This window comes from Calliphora vicina, unplaced genomic scaffold, assembly GCF_958450345.1.
Source record: "Calliphora vicina unplaced genomic scaffold, idCalVici1.1 scaffold_18, whole genome shotgun sequence".
Taxonomy (NCBI): domain Eukaryota; kingdom Metazoa; phylum Arthropoda; class Insecta; order Diptera; family Calliphoridae; genus Calliphora; species Calliphora vicina.
The window spans coordinates 412,349-436,269 of NW_027052672.1; the positions used below are offsets into that span (position 1 = coordinate 412,349).

General features: G+C 28.5%; 1 protein-coding gene across 6 annotated transcripts in view; it reads right to left on the reverse strand.

The window, feature by feature from the left end:
* Window positions 1-23,921, reverse strand: part of Srrm234 (Serine-arginine repetitive matrix 2/3/4) — a 208,071-nt gene that overhangs the window by 100,909 nt on the left and 83,241 nt on the right. For all 6 annotated transcript variants that reach the window (XM_065514914.1, XM_065514913.1, XM_065514912.1 and 3 more), the window contains exons 4-5: window positions 2,020-2,352; window positions 1,891-1,953 (exon numbers count right to left, since the gene is read on the reverse strand). In XM_065514914.1, the coding sequence (XP_065370986.1) occupies window positions 1,891-1,953; window positions 2,020-2,352 (396 nt within the window). The remainder of the gene's footprint in view (window positions 1-1,890; window positions 1,954-2,019; window positions 2,353-23,921) is intronic.

A 23,921-nucleotide genomic window follows, 5' to 3' on the forward strand; every position in this document is an offset into this window, starting at 1 on the left:
ATTGCATAAATAGCTATCTAAACTATTTGGGACACATTTTGCTAAGAACAATAGGTAATAAGTTATATGGATAAAAAAAAACACCTGTTTGGCCAAAATGTCAAATTTTGACCTCCTATAACTCAGAGAGTTCTTGACCGATCTTGTTGAAAAATGGTGTCCGAATTACTATCCAATAGAACTAACATTGGTGCAAATTTCATCGCGATCGGAAGACATCGATTTCAAAAGTTGGTTCACTTGACGTGAAATTCCCCATATATAGATTTGCATACAAATTAATGTTTCACGTCTACATAACTCTACTCAACAGAAAAAGAAAAAAATTTAGTAAGAGCCGAAAATGTTTGCGTTCTAAAATATGTATTTTATTAAAATATCAATGGCGTTATCGAAGTAAAGGAAGAAAGCTATTCATCTGTAATAATACCTACATTATTATGTATTTCATCTCTTGATAGCTCTGTATAATATGTTCAAAACGAACTTTAATTTTTAATTATACAATGTTACGGTCGTACTTAATTAAACAATTGTTCTAGCATTTAAGATTTTGCTAATCGAATTATATGACGAAATATTTATACATAATAATATTATCCAACTGTTTGAAATATACACATATATTTCGAAGGTTCTCCCAAATCCAGAGTATTTTATTTCAGAGATATTTTAAATAGTATAAATTTTAATGGAAAAACCGTGTTACGAACTAACTAGTTAGTCATTAAAATACATGTTTTCAAGTTTTTGATTTAATATTTTAAAAAACTATTACAAAAACAATTTTCAACAAAGTGAAAATTGTATTCAACATAACTTGCAAAAAAGTAGTTTTAGTAAAAATATTTTTTGTTGAGTAGCGTATAGATTTCAATTTTTTCAAATAAAAAAACCTTGCGGAAATGTTATAATATGAAGTTAAATGGGTAGAATGTATTTTTAGAGAATAAGCGTTGTTGTTTAATATAAAACTAAAAAAATATCTAAAATATGGACAAGTATGTATGTATTCGAAACTAAATATGTATGTAGTATAAAATTAAAATATAAAAATGAATTTGCAAATAAAGTTGATTACTTACCCATTTATTGAATGTTTAAAATATATTTAAACCGAAGATTGTCGTATTTTTAATTTATAAATATTATAAAATATATTTTTTTATAAATAATAAATTTATAATGTATATAATAAGATAATAAAGATATAATGAATTAATAAATATTTATTTGGGGAGAAATATAGAGAGTATTAATGACGGTTTTTTTATTTATTTTTTTAATGGAATTTGTTTTATATTATTGTTACAACTTGGTTGATTTTTTATGTTTAGTATTTTTATATAAAAAACTGTATCGTTTTCAAATACTTTGTACATCTTTTTTGGGTTTTCGTTTTATAACAAATGTTTTATAACTTATGATTACTAAGCACTTTTCAAATTGTTAAAAAAAAACAAATATAGAAAATAGTTAATCATTTCTTTTCTTTTTTCTTTCTTTTTCGTAAGAATTCCTGTTTTGTTGGTTTATGTTTGGTATATTTGATTAGATTTTGTTTCGTAAATTGAAAAAAATGCAGAGAAAGTAGAGAATAAAAATATGAAGCAATTGGTAAAGAAGAAAGAATTCATTTAACAATTTTTTGTCATCAAAAAGTTTAAGTTATTTAAACTAAAAACACAAAATAAATACAATGATTAAACATAAAAATAAAAAATTAAAAACAAACACTACAAAAATAATTACACAAATTATAAAGCTATGTTTTCTTTTGTATCATAATAAGAACAGAAAAATGGAAAACAGAAAAACTAATTTTAAATATGACCTAGAAAACCTATGATTTACGAAATGCTGCCAGGTAATGTTTTTCTTAAGACTTACCTTTCTTTTTTACGCTTTTTTGACTTCTTCTTTTTGTCTTTTTTACGTGCTGGACTGTGAGAGCTAAAAACGATAGGAAAACAAATTTGATATTTTAATCTTTTAATTCACAATGGTTTGAAAACGTACCTCTCACGCATTATTTTCTTCTTCTTCTTCTTTTTATTGGTATGATCGTCGTTATCACCATTACCTAAGGAGACATTACGCTCCATGGACGGTGTACGTACCAATGCATACCGTTTAGATGTTTCTCTTTCATTTGCCAACGCAGCGGCTGCTTGTTCACGTTGGGCGTCCAGTTCTTTTTGTAAGGCCAAACTTTTGGCTAAATCTTCTTTAGCTTTACGATCTGAATCAAAACTAGAGCCTTCAACAAAATATTCGGAAATATTAAAGGCTTCACGTAATTTAGCGTTTTTTTCTTGCTGAGCTTCGGCTATTTGATGTGTATCGCGAACTCTGTAATGAAAAATGATTAAAAAATGTTTATAAATTAAATGACAATTAACTAAATTGATTTTAACATTATGTCCTCATCGCAATGATGATGTTGCAATGACCGAACAGATACACAGAGATTTTGAAGTGTTAACGACGACTTTACTTTTTTCACAAAATGCCTTAAGTAACTTGATAAGAGACCTTTCGAATGATAGATCTGAGCTGCTAGGATCTAGACTCAAAGAAAGAAATCTTTTAACTCATGGTACGAAAGTCCAATTTTATCACGGTCGTGAAAAAGAACTTCTTCCATTTTTTAATTCTTTGGGATGTCATTAGTGGCCTCTTAACGAAAATGAGACTCTCAAGCTACAAAGCTGATGAATGGAGATTGTTTATGGGCAGCTTAAAGCGAAGTTTACATTAGTTTATGTTATAAAACCGCTTTCGGATCAAATCGGAAGCAGTATGTGAAGGCATTAGATACTGGTCCATGTTTTGCCTTACTTACAAGAAAGTTTCCAGGTTTGAATACAGAAAAACTAAAAGCTGGTATATATAATAAGACTTTTAATGAAGACAACGATTTCATGCATTGAATGAATGATTTAGAAGCAGCAGCTTGGAAATCTTTTGTGTTGTTGTGAACAATTTCTTAGGAAATCAGAAGGCTGAAAATTAATTATCTTTAAAAATATTAGTTGTAATATGAGCATAAAAGTACACTATCTGCACAGTCATTTAGACAAGTTTCCTGAAAATCTTGGATCGTATAGCGAATAACAGGAGGACGTTTCCATCAAGTTTAAAAGTGGAGATATATACCAAGATCGATGTTATAAACATATGATGGCAGATTACTGGAGTATCACACGGGAGTGTCGTAAGGACCTTCATCGTAGAAAATCTAAAAAAAAGATTCTAACCTGTAAAATAATTAAAATGTTCTAAAATCGTTTTTTGCCAACATCATTTCGTTTTTAACGTCGTCAGTAAAACTTTCGGGATATATTTAGAATTATCTGGACTATATTATTCGCCGAAATATGGCAAAAAAATAGTTTTTCCCAAAATCCGCAAAATTTAAATCACAGGTACAAAAAAAACTATGGAAGATATTGACTTCTTTTTTAAAATTTTTATCTTTATATATATATGGGCATTTCCTACGATTAGTCAACCAGAATCGAAAAATAAAATGTTGATAATCATCGTGTTTTATTGAAGATATTTCGATAAAATTTGGAACCTACAATTATTTTGGCCCAAGGACGAAGCCTATTGAAACTGGCTGAAATCGGTTCTTCATTTCACCTAGCCCCCTCCCGAAATTGGACTTTATCGGTCATAAATGTTTAATTTATGTAGGTATCTACTAGGGTATTCAATCGGTTAACCGTTAATCGGGTATTCAATCGGTTAACCGTTAATCGGTTAACCGATTAATTTTGGTCGGTTAACTGTTCGAATAATTCAAAATTGCCGATTTTCAAATAACGAATAAACCGATTAATTTGTGTCGGTTAACCGATTAACCGAAATTTCTTTTTTTGCACTTTAACATAATTTTTTTGATTTTAATTTTCCATTTTAATTCAAATACAAATGTCAAAGTAAAATTACATATTTTTTCGAACATTCAAGAAATATGTTTAGTGAGTATTATAATAACTGATATATTTAATTTACATGTAATTGTCGGATGAGAACATAATAATAGACGAAACTGGAGACACTACTGAAATAAGTTTTTTTTCACAACTTATCGAAATTATTAAAAGTATTTAAAATCTAAATAGTCCAAAAAGGACTCCAATGGTATAATGGAGAATTTTATATGCTTAGAAAAAACTAAAAAAATAACTGACAAATTGGATATTCTTTACCTTGTCTTACTTTCGATTTCTCCAACATCTACAATCAGCGTGAGAGTTTTTCCAAGTCGAGTTTTATTAAAACTAAAGAAAATTATTTACTGTTTGGTTGAATTATGTTTTGTTTATTTTTTATGTTTTTGTTCTTTTTATTAATAAAATACTTCAATAAGTACACAAAATTCGTGATTTAGTTTCAGTTTAACATTTAAATTTATTTATTCGGTTAATAGAATAATTTAAAATTAACCGATTAAATCTAAACCCCGATTAATTATTTGCTCGATTAACCGATTAAACCAGAAACCCGATTAATTGAATACCCTAGTATCTACACAAATTTCGCTCCAAATAAGTTTTATATATACCGAATTCTAGTACCAAATTTTATTATGATCGGTCCATAATTATTCATAGATCCCATATAAGACCCGCTTCCGTAAATTACCTTAACGTTCATAAATCTCATAAAAATGTTGGTATACACATAAAATTATAAATAACTTTCATAAAGACATAAACTACGGCCTAATTTCATGGTGATCGTTCAATAATTGGTCATAGCACTTCGCAAATCACCCACTAATATAAATTATTGAAATTTTAAAAGAAAAATGTTACATAGTGTTGAGTATTATATGGCCGGGCTTGACCGACCATACTTTCTTACTTGTTTGTTAAGGAAATTTAAGATATTTATGGGAAAGAAAATGCATGGCCCGTACTTAAGCCAATTAAACAAAAACCAATAGACATATTTTAAAATAAATTAATCGCTTTTAAATATTCCGTTCCAATTCGCAGATTTTTACATTTTACTACTGTCAGCCAAAGTTGACTTCTATTTTGCGTACGTTCGTTACCACATGTTTATAATTATCATTATGAAAACTCGACCAAAATGCTATCGAATCACAAAAAAAATGCCCATATATACAGCCCAATTATGAATAAAAAATTCCGCGGGAGTTTGTTACCCGGGAGTTTTTTCCCATTGAATTTGAATAGGAAAAATTAAAAAAGGGAATAAACTCCCGGGGAATTTTTATTCATAATTGGGCTGATAATTCTTCTACGTGTGTTAGTAACTGATCTCCTCCTTAATGGCTGGTCAGATTTCGATGATATTTTTGTGTGTGTTTGAGTGGGTCCCTGAATGGTTTAGATTCACAATTAACCTATATAGGTACAATGGACGTGGCTCCTCCCATACGAAGTAAACATTTTTTAATACCTAAAAGCACAAAAGGGTACCTTTTAATTTTTTAATTGTGTTTTTCGATTTTTCTGTCATAGCCTGCAAATAGGAAATTAAACACAAATGATCCTGAATGAGTGAGAATGCAGAAGGAGGACTCTGTGAAACTTTATCTGTATATATAAAAGAGTAACGTGACTGACTGACTGATTGAAATGTGATCATCGCACAGCCCAAACCGCTAAAGCTAGAAACTTGAAATTCGGATAGTGGGTTCCCTATACAACATGTAGATCCACTAAGAAGGGATTTTTGGAAATTCGGTCGTTAAGGGGGACAAATGGAGCAAAAACGGGCAATACCTGTACCTCTATATCTCCAAAACAAATAAACTTAGAAATAATATTTTAAATGCGTCCGCCTTTAATCAAAAAAAGAGCCGACAGGTGTCTGGTACTTTTTTGAAATTCGAAATTCAAGTGGTCATATGGGGTAAAAATAGTCCCCGTAGAACCCTCTGTTAACATGTATATCTCCTACACAAATAAACATAGAAATACTTTATTTAATGCATCTGACTCAGATAAATAAAGACTAGAAATCTTTTTGGTACTTTTTTGAAATTCGAATTCCTAAGACCTAACAATTCTTTTCTCGTACTTTTTTATCAAAATGTATTTTCTCAATAAAAATTCCATGAACTATTATTTTCAAATTATTTTTGAAAATTATTTCTTCACGGGGACAAAAAAGGGACCAAAAAGTAGATTTATTATCTAACATTAACGAACTTATAAAATAAAACAGACAATCCTAAAATCCTTCAAAAACTAACTCACTATTTGAAATTCGATTACAAACGTGTAAAAATGGGGAAAAAAACTTCAGTACACATACTTTGGTACTTTTTTCAAATATATTTTTTCCCTATTTTATATTGTGTACTTTTATTTATTTTTTTTAATAAAAATTTTTGCGCCGACATTGAGTTTCAATCCCAGGATGTTCGGTTACAAAGCAGGAATCCAAACACTTTGACTACATCACTTCGTTTATTTTCATATTTAAAAAATTATTTTATTTTCAAAATAGTTTGTTCACCAATGGTGAATTATATTAGTTGAATTTTATTGGTGTTGAAAATAGAAACAGTACAGACAAACTGTTTTTTCAAATTTATTTTTCCAAACCAAGTGAAGGCAAAAGAAATGAATGTGGAAATATCACTTTTTAATGTTTTCTATTAAAATTTAGAAAATTGTAATGGGTAATTTTTTTAAACATTTTAAACTAATGAATTTAGAAATATTTATCCTAAGTGTAGGATCCCTTAGATGCATAAAGCTTCTTATAGTTAATGAGTGTGATTCTGGAAAAGCTATGTGAACCAGACTAGCTAAACAAATAAATATTTCAGTATTATTTTGTAGGTCCATTTTATTCTAAATTATTAAACATAAACAAATAAAAAGATTTGAATTAGAGGAATGGGACTTCATGTTAATTTTCTTTCTAATTATTGAACCTAACTGACAACATAGAGTTTGTGCATAGTTTCTGGGTGAGTCAAGTATCGAAGAAGTAGAGACAAACGACATATGGAATTATCAAATATAAATTATCAGTTGCGAGCAAGAAAACAAAAGCTATGCTTAAAAACGAATAAAATAAATACAAGAGGATTTCATCGTACCGCAATTTGTATATTGCTTACCACTTGGAAGCAGGTTTGTGAGTGTTTTCATTAAGTTTTTCTTTTCTCGCTTAAATTTGATAATTCACCTAAGATGCGCCTTCTTCAAAGTACATTAAAAATTCCATTTTTCTTAAATGCTTTGATAGATGCTCAATTTTTTACTGAACTAACATATAAAAGTTTAATTTCCTATTGGTTACATAACTGAAGTGATGTAAGTATGAAAGGAGACCTTTTTTTAAATGTGAATTAAGTGTTAATTGTTTATTCATCTAATCATAAACTTATCTAACTTACAAGTTAGATAAGTTAAAGTTAGATCGTTTAAAGTAAAAGTTAGATCGTTTCACTGTTCGATAAGAATCAGGAAATAAGTACAGGGTGTCCGCCTGGAAGGTGTACTACTTTGTTTTGCCGCCATTTTGGTAAACATCCACGGTCTCCTGATTTTACTGCATTTGTTTGCATAAACCTTGCTTTTCAGATATCCCCACAAAAAGAAGTCCGGAGCGGTCATATCAGGCGACCGTGGAGACCAATCAACATCACCATTTTAAAAATTCACGTAACTTTCTCACCGTCACAGTAATCGATGATTGATTTTGATAAAATGTTTTAACGATTAAAACACGTTGGTTTATCGATGTGTGTGAAGATAAATTCGTATTTAACTAGCACAGACAAAAACCACATTTTTTAACATTGCTCATTTTACAGTCAACAGAGCACTGTTAATCACTTAACAGTCTTGATAATTGAATTATAATACAAAAATACGTCTGAAATAGGTATCGGAAATAATTTCAGAAATATAAGAAATTAAAAAAAATATTTCAGATGTTTTTTTTATAATAATATTAAAAAAAAAACATTTTGAAAAAAGTCACTTTTATGATGAAGTTCAGGCGACGAATTTGGAAAAATATGGAGTTGCACACGTAACCCACTATATACGAATGGTAGTCCAATGGGTCCTAAATGCGACTGCATAAGTCGAATTTCTGAAATAATTTTGGAATTTGAGAAAAACAGTTTTTAAAAAAAGTCTATTTTGAAAAAAGTCACTTTTATGATGAAGTTCAGGCGACGAATTTGGAAAAATATGGAGTTGCACACGTAACCCACTATATACGAATGGTAGTCCAATGGGTCCTAAATGCGACTGCATAAGTCGAATTTCTGAAATAATTTTGGAATTTGAGAAAAACAGTTTTTAAAAAAAGTCTATTTTGAAAAAAGTCACTTTTATGATGAAGTTCAGGCGACGAATTTGGAAAAATATGGAGTTGCACACGTAACCCACTATATACGAATGGTAGTCCAATGCAGTCGCATTTAGGACCCATTGGACTACCATTCGTATATAGTGGGTTACGTGTGCAACTCCATATTTTTCCAAATTCGTCGCCTGAACTTCATCATAAAAGTGACTTTTTTCAAAATAGACTTTTTTTAAAAACTGTTTTTCTCAAATTCCAAAATTATTTCAGAAATTCAACTTATGCAGTCGCATTTAGGACCCATTGGACTACCATTCGTATATAGTGGGTTACGTGTGCAACTCCATATTTTTCCAAATTCGTCGCCTGAACTTCATCATAAAAGTGACTTTTTTCAAAATAGACTTTTTTTAAAAACTGTTTTTCTCAAATTCCAAAATTATTTCAGAAATTCGACTTATGCAGTCGCATTTAGGACCCATTGGACTACCATTCGTATATAGTGGGTTACGTGTGCAACTCCATATTTTTCCAAATTCGTCGCCTGAACTTCATCATAAAAGTGACTTTTTTCAAAATGTTTTTTTTTTAATATTATTATAAAAAAAACATCTGAAATATTTTTTTTAATTTTTTATATTTCTGAAATTGTTTCTGAAATTATTTCTGATACCTATTTCAGACGTATTTTTGTATTATAATTCAATTATCAAGACTGTTAAGTGATTAACAGTGCTCTGTTGACTGTAAAATGAGCAATGTTAAAAAATGTGGTTTTTGTCTGTGCTAGTTAAATACGAATTTATCTTCACACACATTAATTTTTGGCATAACAGAACACTGGAATCAACGTAATTTACACAAAGTTTAAAGACTCTCACAATGACATTTTACTTGATATTAAAAAAACTATATACTTGGTATGGGAGATACCACTCCAATGTTCTGATCCATACTATTTTTATATATATTATGTACAAAAAACTATTATAATTATCCGGATATTCAATTTTAAATATTTTCTTTATAGGAGAGGGGTCATTCCAACTATGCCGATCATGCCCAATTTCAGCCAAAGTTCGTAAAAACCACAAACACCACAAATTATTTTATTTTTATACCCTTCACCATCATGAGAAGGGTATATATAAGTTTGTCATTCCGTTTGTAATTTCTACATTTTTCATTTCCGACCCTATAAAGTATATATATTCTGGATCCTTATAGATAGCGGAGTCGATTAAGCCATGTCCGTCTGTCTGTCTGTCTGTTGAAATCAGTTTTCTGAAGACCCCAGATATCTTCGGGATCCAAATCTTCAATAATTCTGTCAGACATGCTTTCGAGAATTTTGCTATTTAAAATCAGCAAAATCGGTCCTCAAATGGCTGAGATATGAGGAAAAAACCAAGACAATCTCGATTTTTGACCTATTTTTTTACCTACATATATCTGGATTACTAAGACATTAAAATAGACAATATGGATATCTAATTATAGATATTTCAAAGACATTTGCAACGACGTATATAAGACCATAGTAAGTTGGACCTACAATGGGTCAAAATCGGGAAAAAAAAATTTTTAACCCGAATTTTTTTTTAAAAAAAAAAAAATTTTAAAAACAAAAAATTAAAAAAAATTTTTAAATTTAAAAAAAAAAATTTAAATTTAAAATAATCGCAAAATTTTTTTTTCCAAAAACTAAAAAAAATTGGAAAAAAAAATAAATTTTGTTTAACTAAAAATATTTAAAATTTTGAAGTATAATTTGGTGAAAGGTATATAAGATTCGGCTCAGCCGAATATAGCACTCTTACTTGTTTTTTTTAAGATAATGAAAATCATAAAATCTATCATCGATTAAAATTTAAAAGTTTCGGTTTGTTGGAGATTGGGCTGAATAATAGAATCAGTTCTGAAAAAAAATATTTAAGTCGGACTATAATGATTTTCATGATCTTAAAAAAAATCAAGAATTTTCAGATAAATTAGGTTACATTATAAAAAAAAAATTCAGACACCGATCCCGACCATTTTTCTGATAATCTATGCTGAGTGATAAGAAATTGATTCATACAAAGTTTAAATACTTTACAATTATATTTCTCAAGATATTTGAAATTAACTATTTAATTTAAAACTATTGTATGTAAAATGTTTAGAGAACTATTCGGACAAAGTTTGAAGAATCATGCAGTTATAGTACTCAATATATTTAGAAATAACTATTTACTTTAAATAATTTTTTTGGTTAAAACTCATGAACAGTTAAAAAATTGAATCATGTAAAGTTTGAAGACTCCAATAACGACTATTTTCAACTAAACTCCGTACAGTCCCACTAATACAATAAGCCAAACTATGTAAAATGATAAGAAAGCTACATATTTGAAAAAGAATCTCGTAATCATAGTTCTCAAAATATTTAGAAATAATTATTTACTTATTTTACCTTGCGCTTAATTATAATAAGGGTACTCATTTAAACGCTTAAGTTTCCCATTTGCGCAAAAGTACAAGTTTGCGCGACCTGTTTCATGAACCCACCTTTTGTGCAAGTTTATACAGAAAATTTATATTTGATAAAAATTTCAAATAAAAATAAATTCAACAAAAGCTTTAAGCTTTTTTCAAATTGTATAAATTTTAATTCTAAAGGCTCCATTAGTCTTTGCGTTCTGTAACGTTCTGTTCTGTGCCGTTCTGTAGGCTGATATTTTGTAGTTAGTTTTTCCGTAGGAACGTATCAGCTGTTTTTGAAATAAGAACCAAAAAACCAACTTGGTGATTTTGTTACTATTTTTAGTGTTTTTTGTATTTAGACCATCAACATATTATTGTGAATATTTTATAAATACATACAGTTTGTCAAAAAATTCTTTGCACATAGAGAAAAAATAAAAAATTTTCAAAGAAAACATTGATGACTAATATAAATAATCAACTTCTTTATTATTTTCAACACATTTTTTATAAACATATGTTTATTAATATAATAGATAACAAAAAAATCAATTTCAATAAAACCATTCATATTTATAATAAAAAAGGATAAAAAAAATCAATTTTTATACTGTCAAATAAATGTTTGCACATTCGATAAAATATTAAGTTTGTGATACATTTCCAGGGTTTTAGCTGCTAATATATTGTGTGTCCAACTTGAGCATCAATTACGGCTGCCCATTGAGTTAATTAGCTGAGGGATATCATATTCCAAGGGTATTTTGTCCCACTCTTCTTTAATTTATTCGTTTTGATTCTTTGGCGATATTTTTCCCACTTTTTTCTTTAAATGTACCCACAAATTTTCGATATGGTTAATATCAGGACTTCGGGCAGGGGTATCAATAACTTTTGTACAGTTATATAGTAACCACGAACAAATAAATAAGAGTTATGTTTGGGATCATTGTCTAGTAATATTTGTATTAAAACTTGTTTGAATTTACCGGGTCAACAAAACCGAATTTCAGAATGATAGCGGTTAAATCGGTTTTTAAAACATCAAGATAAACTTATTTCGTCAATATTTTATCCAAAATCCTGATTACCCCTACTCCCTTACTGGATATACAACCCCATACCATAACTGAAAGCTTTCCAAACTTAACTGTAGGAATTAAATTTTTGTTTTCTAGAGCTCATAGGTTTTCGCCAAACTTTTTGGATTCCATCATGACAGTACAACATTACTTTTGTCTCATCAGAAAAAATTTAGTCGTCCCAGCACTCTGGAGGGAGTGAAATGTGCTCTATAGAAAATCTTAATCGTTTCTCAATATTTTTGATTTAGAGCAGGGGTTTTTTCCTAGCCATTCCTGAAGAATATTAGTGTTTTAGTAGCACATTTCGGAGTGTTTCATGTGATACTCTTAGCCCATAATCATTTTCCACTTGCAGATTTTCCTTTATAATAATTAAAATACAAAAAGTATAATCTTTTTCGAAATGCGATTTCCTGCCATTATTTTTATTTAAATATAAAGTCACTTGTAGAACTTAAAAAAAATATTTTTTAACTAAACGCTATGCAACCTCTTTCAAATGCGATAACATTCATAAAAAGGCCTATTTGCACAAAATTCGAGTATATTTAATCATTTTTTTGTTTTCTTCACTCAGTATGCAAAGATTTGTTTGACACAATTCATATTGAAAAAACATATATTTTTGTTGTTGGTGTTGTAACGCGTTTGTCAATTTTAAATATGTTGGTGGAGTCAGATAGTCGTAAGAGGTCCAATAACGGAATGTGTGAAAAAAACAAAAATGTAATGAATTTATTCTTGGAATTCTTAAATGAAAATAAAATTTTAAAAATTTGTTTACTGTGCAAAGATATTTTTGACAAACTGTATGTATATTGTTTGTTAATTTAAACTAAATTTGTTTACATACGTTAGTACATATTTATATATATATGGGGCATTTCATGTCAAGTGAACCAACTTTTGAAATCGATGTCTTCCGATCGGGATGAAATTTGCTCTATTGGATAGTAACTCAGACACAATTTTTCAACAACATCGGTCGAGAACTCTCTGAGTTATAGGGGGTAAAATTTTGACAATTTGGTCAAACAGGGGTTTTTTCTTATCCATGTAACTTATTACCTATTGTTCTTAGCAAAATGTGTCCCAAATAGTATAGATAGCTATTTCTTCGATCTTTCGAAAAAAAATATTTAAAAAAAAAAATAAAAAATTTTTAATATTTTTTTTCCGAAATCAAAAACTTTTTTGACTTTTTTTTAAAATGGGTCATTTTTTTTTTTCTTAAAATAAAGTTTAGATATTTTCCTTGAACACCTACTTGGTCGCTTAGTGGGATGCGAGTGGGATATCTATCAAAATAAATATTTTGTAACTCAAAACATAAAATTTTTGACTTTTTTTGCAAAATCAAAAACTTTGTTGACTTTTTTTTTCAAAATGGACCCTTTTTTAATCTTTTTTTTTAGGTCAAACAAAAGCTTAGATATTATCCTTGAAGACCCTTTTGGTCGCTTAGTGGGATGCGAGTGGGATATCTATCAAAATAAATATTTTTTAACTCAAGACTTACAATTTTTGACTTTTTTTTTTGCAAATACGATTTTTTTGAGTAGGATATCTATTAAAATAAAAACGTTGTAACTCAAGACATTCAATTATTGACTTTTTTTTTGCAAATTCGAATTTTTTTTCAAAATGGGCCCTTTTTTTAAAATTTTTTTTGTAGTCAAAAGAAAGCTTAGGTCCATTCCTTTAAGATATTTTTAGTCCCTTAGTGGGATGCGAGTGGGATATCTATCAAAATAAATATTTTGTAACGCAAGACATACAATTTTTTAATTTTTTTTTGCAAAATCAAAATTTTTTTCCAATATGGGCCTTTTTTAATTTTTTTTTTTGCTCAAAAGAAAGCCTAGGTCCATTCCTTTAAGATATTTTTAGTCCCTTAGTGGGATGCGAGTGGGATATCTATCAAAATAAATGTTTTAACACAAAAATTGTATGTCTTGAGTTACAAAACATTTATTTTGATATATATCCCACTCGCATCCCACTAAGCGATCAAAACCATCTTAAAGGAATAGGCCTAAGCTTTCTTTATAGCAAAAAAAAAAAAATTACAAAAAGGGCCCATTTTAAAAAAAAGTCAAAAAAGTTTTTGATTTTGCCAAAAAATCAAAAATTGTATATCTTGAGTTACAAAATATTTATTTTGATAGATATCCCACTCGTATCCCACTAAGGGACCTAAAATATCTTAAAGGAATGGACCTAAGCTTTCTTTTGACTAAAAAAAAAATTTTAAAAAAGGGCCCATTTTGAAAAAAAAATTCGAATTTGCAAAAAAAAAAGTCAATAATTGAATGTCTTGAGTTACAACATTTTTATTTTAATAGATATCCTACTCACATCTTCCTAAGTGACAAAATAGGTCTTAAAGGAAAAGACCTAAGCTTTCTTTTGAGCAAAAAAAAATTTTTAAAAAAAAGTCCCATATTGGAAAAAAATTTCGATTTTGCAAAAAAAAATTAAAAAATTGTTACAAAATATTTATTTTGATAGATATCCCACTCGCATCCCACTAAGGGACTAAAAATATCTTAAAGGAATGGACCTAGGCTTTCTTTTGAGCAAAAAAAAAAACTAAAAAAGGGCCCATATTGGAAAAAAATTTTGATTTTGCAAAAAAAAATTAAAAAATTGTATGTCTTGCGTTACAAAATATTTATTTTGATAGATATCCCACTCGCATCCCACTAAGGGACTAAAAATATCTTAAAGGAATGGACCTAAGCTTTCTTTTGACTACAAAAAAAATTTTAAAAAAAGGGCCCATTTGGAAAAAAAATCGTATTTGCAAAAAAAAAGTCAAAAATTGTAAGTCTTGAGTTAAAAAATATTTATTTTGATAGATATCCCACTCGCATCCCACTAAGCGACCAAAAGGGTCTTCAAGGATAATATCTAAGCTTTTGTTTGACCTAAAAAAAAGATTAAAAAAGGGTCCATTTTGAAAAAAAAAGTCAACAAAGTTTTTGATTTTGCAAAAAAAGTCAAAAATTTTATGTTTTGAGTTACAAAATATTTATTTTGATAGATATCCCACTCGCATCCCACTAAGCGACCAAGTAGGTGTTCAAGGAAAATATCTAAACTTTATTTTAAGAAAAAAAAAAAAAAAAAAAAAGGACCCATTTTAAAAAAAAGTCAAAAAAGTTTTTGATTTCGGAAAAAAAATATTAAAAATTTTTTATTTTTTTTTTTAAATATTTTTTTTCGAAAGATCGAAGAAATAGCTATCTATACTATTTGGGACACATTTTGCTAAGAACAATAGGTAATAAGTTACATGGATAAGAAAAAACCCCTGTTTGACCAAATTGTCAAAATTTTACCCCCTATAACTCAGAGAGTTCTCGACCGATGTTGTTGAAAAATTGTGTCTGAGTTACTATCCAATAGAGCTAACCTTGGTGCAAATTTCATCCCGATCGGAAGACATCGATTTCAAAAGTTGGTTCACTTGACATGAAATACATACAGTGGTGGTCAAAACATATGCAACTAGCAACAGAATTTTACAAAAGTTGTTTAAACTACTTTTAAAGGTAAACAAAAAAAATCATTTGCTTATAATATCTTTTTATTAATCCTTTAACAATGAGAATATGAAATTTAATTCAGATTTTTTTGCATTGAAAAGAAAAAAAATGAAAAAAACTACGTATGGGTTGATATTTCAATGGCCAAAACATATGCAACTAATTGCTTCTAAAACATTTATGTCTATAAAACTTAATATTTGGTGGCAAATCCTATATTTTCAATGACGGCCTTACATCGGCAAGGCAGTGAAGCTATCATATTGGGAATAAAATTTGCAGGAATAGCGTTCCAAGCATCTACCAATCCTTGAAATATAATATCTGAATTAGTGCAATTTTCAGGGTCGATTCTTTGATTAACGATTTCCCAAAAGTTCTCAATGGGATTTAAATCCGGTAATTGTGGTGGCCATTCCTTTACTGAAACTCTTTCTTGTGCTAACCTCGATTTAACAACATGTGAAGAGTGCTTGGGGTCGTTATCGTACTGAATAACTCATGGAAGAGGCATATTATCCTCAGAATTTGGAAGCATTACTCTTTTCAAGATGTCTCTATAGATAAATCCATCCATTATTTCATTAATTCTGAGCGATGGGCCAACTCTAGCAGCTGAAAAACAACTCCCATACCATTACGTTACGTTAAGGAGTGAGATCGAAAAATTCTTAACATACATATATGTTTATAAAAAAGAAACCACTAAACTTACAGCTTTAATTTTTTTTTTATTTGATTGAAATTATTATTACAATTTACAAAAAAAATTATTTTTATAGTTTTAATCACTAGTGATGAAATTTTGAACCTTTTTCGGAAACCCTTCCATTAACGTTTTTATAGTGCTTTCTGTCACTTTGCTCGAACATGTAGTCCATCTCCGTTTAAAATCTACCACACTTTTGGACACCTTTTTTGTACTCTTCAATTCTCTTTTAACAAGAGCCCAATATCTCTCCACTGGCCTTAGCTCCGGGCAGTTTGGAGGATTTGCCTCTCTTGGTACAAATACCACATTATTGTTCTTGTACCACTCAAGGGCTTGTTTGCCATAGTGACAGGATGCCAAGTCAGGCCAAAAATAAGTGGACACATTATGAAGTCTTATGAATGGAAGCAGCCTTTTTTGTAAACATTCCTTGATGTAAATTTCGGTATTTATAGAGCCCGTTGTAACAAATGAGTGGCTTCTTTTGCCGCAACTGCATATTGCTTGCCATACCAAGAACTTTCTGGGAAATTTTGTCTGCTTTTGGGTCCTAAACTTTTCTTCAACATTCCCTCGAGCATCAGCAACATAAAATTTTTGACCTGGAAGTTGCGAAAAATCTGCCAGAACATACGTTTCGTCATCCATTATGCAGCAAGAATATTTTTTTATAAAACTTGACTTCAATTTCCGTGCTCTGTTTTTGGCCTCTAAATTTTTAGTAGCGTTCCTGTCAGGAACTTTTTGAGCCTTGTATGTTTTTAAACCTGCATTAGCTTTAACTTTTCGTACCAAATAGTCCGAGCACTGAGCTAACCGGGCTGCTTTCCTACCGGATGTGTTGGGAGCTCTTTTGAAAATGCGTTCTATTTTTTTGGCTTTAGAAACATCATGTGGACCATTCCTTCTACCTGAACCAGGTTTTCTATCAACTGACAAGTTCTCCCGGTACTGTTTAATAACATTGGAAACAGTTTGACGGCAGACCTTTGTATGCTTGGCCAACTTTTTGTAAGACCAAGTTGGGTTTTGTTGAAAATATTTAATAATTTCAGTACGCACTTTTTTCTGGTCACTCATTTTAATCAGATTAACAAAAAAATTAATATAATTGACATTACACATAATAACTGACATGTTTTTCAAAGGTAACTTGATCAAAAAAAAATTCAAATAATACTTGGGTTAAAAAATGTAATGAAAAACGTGTGTTAAGAATTTTTCGATCTCACTCCTTATATTATATATCAACGTGTAGGAAATTCTGTCTGCATTTCAAAAATATATACAATTTACAAGAATTCAAAAATTTATAGAAGACTTTTAGCAAAAATATGGGAAAACATTTTAAAATGGGATTAGGGAGTATTTGTTTTTTCTTTTGTGTATAAAATCAAAAGTTGTTGACAGTTGTTTTGTTTGGAACTTTGTTTTCTATGCGCGTAGAAAAAGTTAATAACGTAGCTACATTTTCCAATATTTGATAACGTTTTAAAAAATTAAAATTTCGAAATTTGTATATTTTTTTTTGCCAAAAAAAATTATATTTCTGGTATTAATTATATTAAAGGTAATTTTATTGCGGAATTCCGGTTTTTTAGTTTATTCAATAAGCTAAACATTTTTGAGTTTCGCGAATATACTGTGGTGGCCACCAATTTAAGACAAATACTTGAATTTTTTTCATCAACTGAATTTTAAGTGCGATAGAGCCAAAATAAAAGGACCTCTAATGGTATGAAATTTATTATTTCTAGTTTCTGAAAAATGTTTGGAAAAAACGGTAAAACATATATGGACAAAGATATGTGGAAATATGTTGACCCACCTCAGCGAACATCCGCTGTTAATAACATGATATGAGCGAAACTAATGGAACTAAAAATACGAAATTTGCTCCGAATATTTTATAATAATAAAAATATAATGATAAAAATGTGAGAAAATATGTTTATTTAAAAAAAAAAAAATTTTGGCCAAGTTGTAGAAAAATTTTATGTGTTCGTGGTGAATATATATGAATTGACACAGTCGAATAAAACACACTTGTGTGTTAAAACAGTCCGCATGCATACATATTTGTGGAAATATTTGAAAAATAATTGACAATCACGTGGAATTTAGCAAACAATTGTTGTCTTAAATTCCTGGCCACCACTGTATGTTGTGCATCCTCTTCCATTTTCGAAATAACGGTATATCTCGAAAACAAGAGCTAACCTAAAATACGGTTAGCACCAATGGATTCAGCGTACCCGAATTAGATTAACCCGTGCTTGACAGAAAAAAGTGTCAAATTCGTGCACATTGTTATTAATACCAACATGGCCACCCGATTTTTTTCATTTTCGGTTTCAGTAATCAGGAGGTTAATAGGAACCAGCATGCCAAAATTTTTAAAGAAATGTAAACGATTTCGGGTAGTGGTACAAGATGGGTTAAGCACAGATTGTAAGAAAAAAGAAACCAAAAAAAGTTAGCAGACGAGACCAATACCTTACAACGAAAATAGTACGTTGTATTAAACAAAATCCTTGTTAATCTGATAATGATCGCGCCAAAAAATATAAACCAGTCGTAGTACAGCACGAAGAATACGTCTGGTTGCTAGCTTACGGTCATATCGTAACATTAAATATCCAAATCGTACAGAAAAGCAAAATATTACTGCTGTAAAACGGTCTCGTTTACTTTACGAAGAAGTTTTGACAAAATTTAATAACTGCCTTATGATGGATGATACCAGGACGTGGCAAGTTATTTGCAGTTGCGGTCTTAAGAGAGCTCCGTTTGTAACCTCTACAACTATGACTTCGAATATTTACATCAAATAATGTCTTCAAAAACGTTTGCTACCCTTTATTAGACAAAACTATTCTTCAGTAAAGTTTTGGCCCGATTTGGCCTCCTGCCATATTCCAAAGCTGACATGGATTGGTATCGAAGCAACAAAGTCGATGTAATACCAAAACAAATGAACCCATCCAAATGTACCCAACTTCGGCCAATTGAAAAATATTGGTCTATTTCAAAGCTAAATTAAATAAAAATGGAAGCGCTATTATCGACAATAAAAAATGTTATCTGCTTGGAATAAATATGCTGCACAGGTGGACCGAAAAGTTGTTCAAAAGTTAATGGGTACCATCAAGTCAAAAACTAGAATTTTTATTATAAATAAAGATATTTAAATATTTGGAATCTGGTTTGAGTATTTTTATACCCTTCACCATGAGTGACAAGGGTATATATAAGTTTGTCATTCCGTTTGTAATTTCTACATTTTTCATTTGCGACCCCACAAAGTATATATATTCTGAATCGTTATAGATAGCGGAGTCGATATAGCCATGTCCGTCTGTGTGTTGAAATCAACTTTCTGAAGCCCCCAAATAACTTACATACACGAATGATACATCAATATCTCTTCCGGCTCAGTTGCTATTTAAAATCGAGAAAATCGGTCCACAAATGGCTGAGATATAAGGAAAAAACCAGGACAACCTCGATTTTTGACCTATTTTTGACCCATATCTAGATTACTAAATCATTAATATAGACAATATGGATATCTAATGATAGATATTTCAAAGACCTGTGCAACGACGTATATAAGTAAGTTGGACCTACAATGGGTCAAAATCGGAAAAAATATTTTTTAACCTGAATTTTTTTTTCACCAACATTTTTTTTCACTAAATATTAAAAAAAACAATTTAAAAACTAAAAAAAAAAATTTTTTAAATTAAAAAAAAATTTTTTAAAATTAAAAAAAAATTATTAAATTTAAAAAAAAAAATTAAAAAAAAATTTAAAAAACAATTGAGAAAAAATTAAATTTTGTTTACCTAAAAATATTTATTTTAAAGTATATTTTGGTGAAGGGTATATAAAATTCGGCACAGCCGAATATAGCTCTCTTACTTGTTTTTTTTTTTGTTTCTCGCTTATTACCGGGATATAAGAACTTTCTCAGAGTTATCCAAAACTATTTGGAAGATTTTAATCAGCTATCGAGTTACTTTTATTTGTAAAAATCGTTTAAATATCTATTAACTTATATGTACCTCTTCTGTTCTTTGTTTTTATATTCTATCAATTTAGAATTGTTTATCAATGTCTCCAAAAGAAAGGTCGGAGTTTGGTTTTGTAAGATTTCCAATATTTTTGGTAAATTATTTTCAATTATTGCTAAAGGATTTGTGCAGTTTGGAATGCCGGTCATAGAAGCAGTGCGATTGGTTGAAGAGCATGGTGTTATTTTGTTATTCATATTACAAATTACAGCTGTTCTCGATTCCAAGTTATTACTCTTGTTGTTATAACAATTATTTACCTTGTCTTGACAAAGGCATAAACAATATTGTGGTTGTGCGAGTGCAAGAGCCGGTGGTAGGTTTATTTTAGGATTGCTGGTGCTATTGCTGAGCATTGCTTTGAGAGCCAAGAAATTTTTCAATTGTTTATTAGCTGTTTTTTGTTTTCTCTGATTATATTTTAGAAAAGCTTTCCTATACTTTTGAGATTTCTTGTTATTTGTTGAAGCATTTAATGGTTTAAATTTGTTGGCTACTTCGTTATAAAGTATTTGACTCTCTGTATATTTGTTGAAAGTGGAGGAAGAAGAGAATAAGGTTTGTTTTATTTTTGTTTCCTTTTGCCCCAAACGATTATCATGCTGGAAATATTGTTTGGCTTTTGATATAGTTTTGTGTTTTACCACTTGAGTGGTTGTAGCGGTGGACACAGAAGAGGTACTGGCCTCATTATTTTTGTTTCTTTGTGACTTTTTACGTCTTTTACGTCGTTTTTTAGGCATTACAGAGACATGGCGATTGTGTGTAATGATGGATTGGAATTTTTGTTGTTGTATAGAGGATGATAACATAATTGTGTTTTAAATAGAGAATTATAATATTTTTAAAAGTATTATTTTTGCAATTATTTTATAAATCGTTTATTAATTATTTTATATATTCTTGTTTATTGTCGAAATAGATTTATTTTATGTTATATTTTTTAGAATTTGTTATTTTCTTAATTATATTTTTTTCAAGTGCGAAAATTTTATAAATTGTTTATTTTAAATTGTTATTATATTATAAAAAATTATATTTTTTTAAGATTTTCCATAATCAGTTGGATTTAACTTTGTTATTCAGTTTTAATTTGAAAATATATATATGGTGGAATTGGATTTTTGTAAGTAAATGGTAAAATTTACTTAAATTAAAATTTGATTATTTTTTTTTTAATTTTAATATTTATTTCTTTTATTTTTTTGACATTATTTTATGTTTTATATATTTTATTATAATTGTTTGATTAGGAAGACGTAGAATTTTTAACTACTATTTATTTATCTTATACTATATTTATTTTTAAGTATTTTTAATACTTTTTTGGAAGACTTTGGATTAATTTTATATTATTTTACTTATTACATTAAACCATTGTTCGAGTTTATTATTGTATTACATATCGTTCTTTACAAATGCCGAGTTGACAATTTTTGGCTAAGAGACACACTTAGATCGCGAACGAAGATCCAATTTTAATAATAAAAGGTATATGTTCTTATTGTCACTGTTGGATGTTATTTTGTTGAAAACATTAGATTATGTAAAACTAAATCAGCTTCTCCAACAAATGTATATTTTTAATTTTAAATTAAATTTGTATTTCATTTAAAGGTATTTATTTTTATATATTTAAAGATTATGATCACCAAGTTTACATAGTATTATAAAAACCACATAATTATTTATTAATGCTTTTTCGAATAATTATAAAATTTTAATTTATTATGCAAAATAAATAAATAAATTTGAGAAATGAGCTTTTTTATAAATCACTCTTAAAAAGCGAAAGAGCGAAACATCCCTTTTTGTTATTATTAGTTTGCTTTAGCAGGCATTTATTTTTTGTCGTTTGATGATGTCTTTTTCCATGTTATACGCTAAGTTTTTAAGTTATATGGCGTTACATATTTTAGTATAAATCTTTTTTATATAAAATATTACATTTGCATTTTTATATCATTCTATTACTATTATTATTATTATTATTATTTTAAAATGTTTGAAGACACTTGATTCTTTTAATAAAATGTGTATTATAAATTTAAATATTTTATTTAACAATCACTTTTTAAATATTTTTTAAATAATTGTTGTTTTATAATAGATTTATTAAATTTGTTGTTATTGTATCTCCAGAAAATAAATTGAAATTAATATTGGTTACAAAAAATATAGAAAGTCAGCAGAATATGTTTGTTTTATTATAATTTAATATTAGTTTATTATGTTGGAAATAAATAAGTAAATAGTATAAATTTAATTGATAATTTATTTATTAATGGATTATAACTGATGTTGTTGTTGCTTATTATAACTGTCATTTGTTTCGGTTTATTTAAAAATTAATATATTTCAGTTATAAGACAACATTCTTTAACTTCTATTAGATTATAACTAATTTGATTAAATATCTAAAACCATTGGAAGACTTGTTTAGTGATTTGTCGTTATAGTATTAGGAGTTATATGTTGTTTGCACTTGTTTTTGTTTTTAAAATATATTTTTTTAGTTTTCTTTATTTCCATTTTTGCCATCACCAACTAAATTAATCCACTTTACATATGGGCCGTTTTATATTACATTCATTTTTAAGGGTTGTTTTGTTTATAGCAGACCAAAACACACAAAAAACATTAAAAAGTTCTATGTAGTATTAAGTACACGGCAATATTAATGCATTTGGGGGGTGTTGATGTTTATTTATGTTTAGTATATAAACTTTTTCGGATGGAATTTTAGCATTTAAATTTATTTTTAATAATTTTGTATTTTTTAAAACTTTTATTTTATTAATCACAACTATTGATAATGGATTATTAAAAAAACTGTAATGTTTTAGAGTATTCCGCAACAACAGCATTATGTTAATTATTGATTTTCCACAAGTGTATTTATATTTTTTTATAAATTTTTATTTCTGTTAATTTAGCATTATATTATTATTGGTATTGGTTTTCTTGTAATAGTTTTTATTTAAGATATAATTTTCTTATATTTTAATTTTTCTTGTAACTCCTATTCATCTTTAGCTTTTGGAAGACTTGGTATAACTACATGATTTTTTTATCTATTCGTCAAATGTACAATTTTCTTTCTGCAAACTCACCATACTTTCGAGTTCTCATTTGTATGTTTTGAAGGATGTCATAAAATAAGAGAAAATCTCCTTGCACATGGTGGTTGTTTTATTTTTTTTTTCAAAAGTAATGCATGCCTATTTAGTGTTGCCAATTTAGCATTTTTAGTGCTAGATCTAGAACTTTTACCACCACAATAAAGGATAAATTTTGTTTCAGCATTTTTTTATCACATTTTACTCTATGTAGTTTTTAGATTTTTTTGAAAAAATTTGCAGTTTTTTAAATATTGTTAAATTTGTGTATTTTTAAAATTGGTAAATTAATAAAAACTTAGGATGACAATAATAAAAATAATGAAAATTAATGGACATTTCGAAATATTTACTGCATTTCGGATTTAATGACAGCATTCGAAATTAATTGTGTAATTCGATTCGAAAAGAAAATCATTCGAATTTGTATGTTTTATACATGGAAATTAACAAATGGTTTATTTCGAATCGAGTTACACAATAACTCCCCAGTTCTTTGGCACTGGTGACACATTGGCTCTAGACTAGTACTGTAAATTACTATTAGCTCCGAAAAAGTGCATGAATCCGGGTTAAAACATTTTATTTTT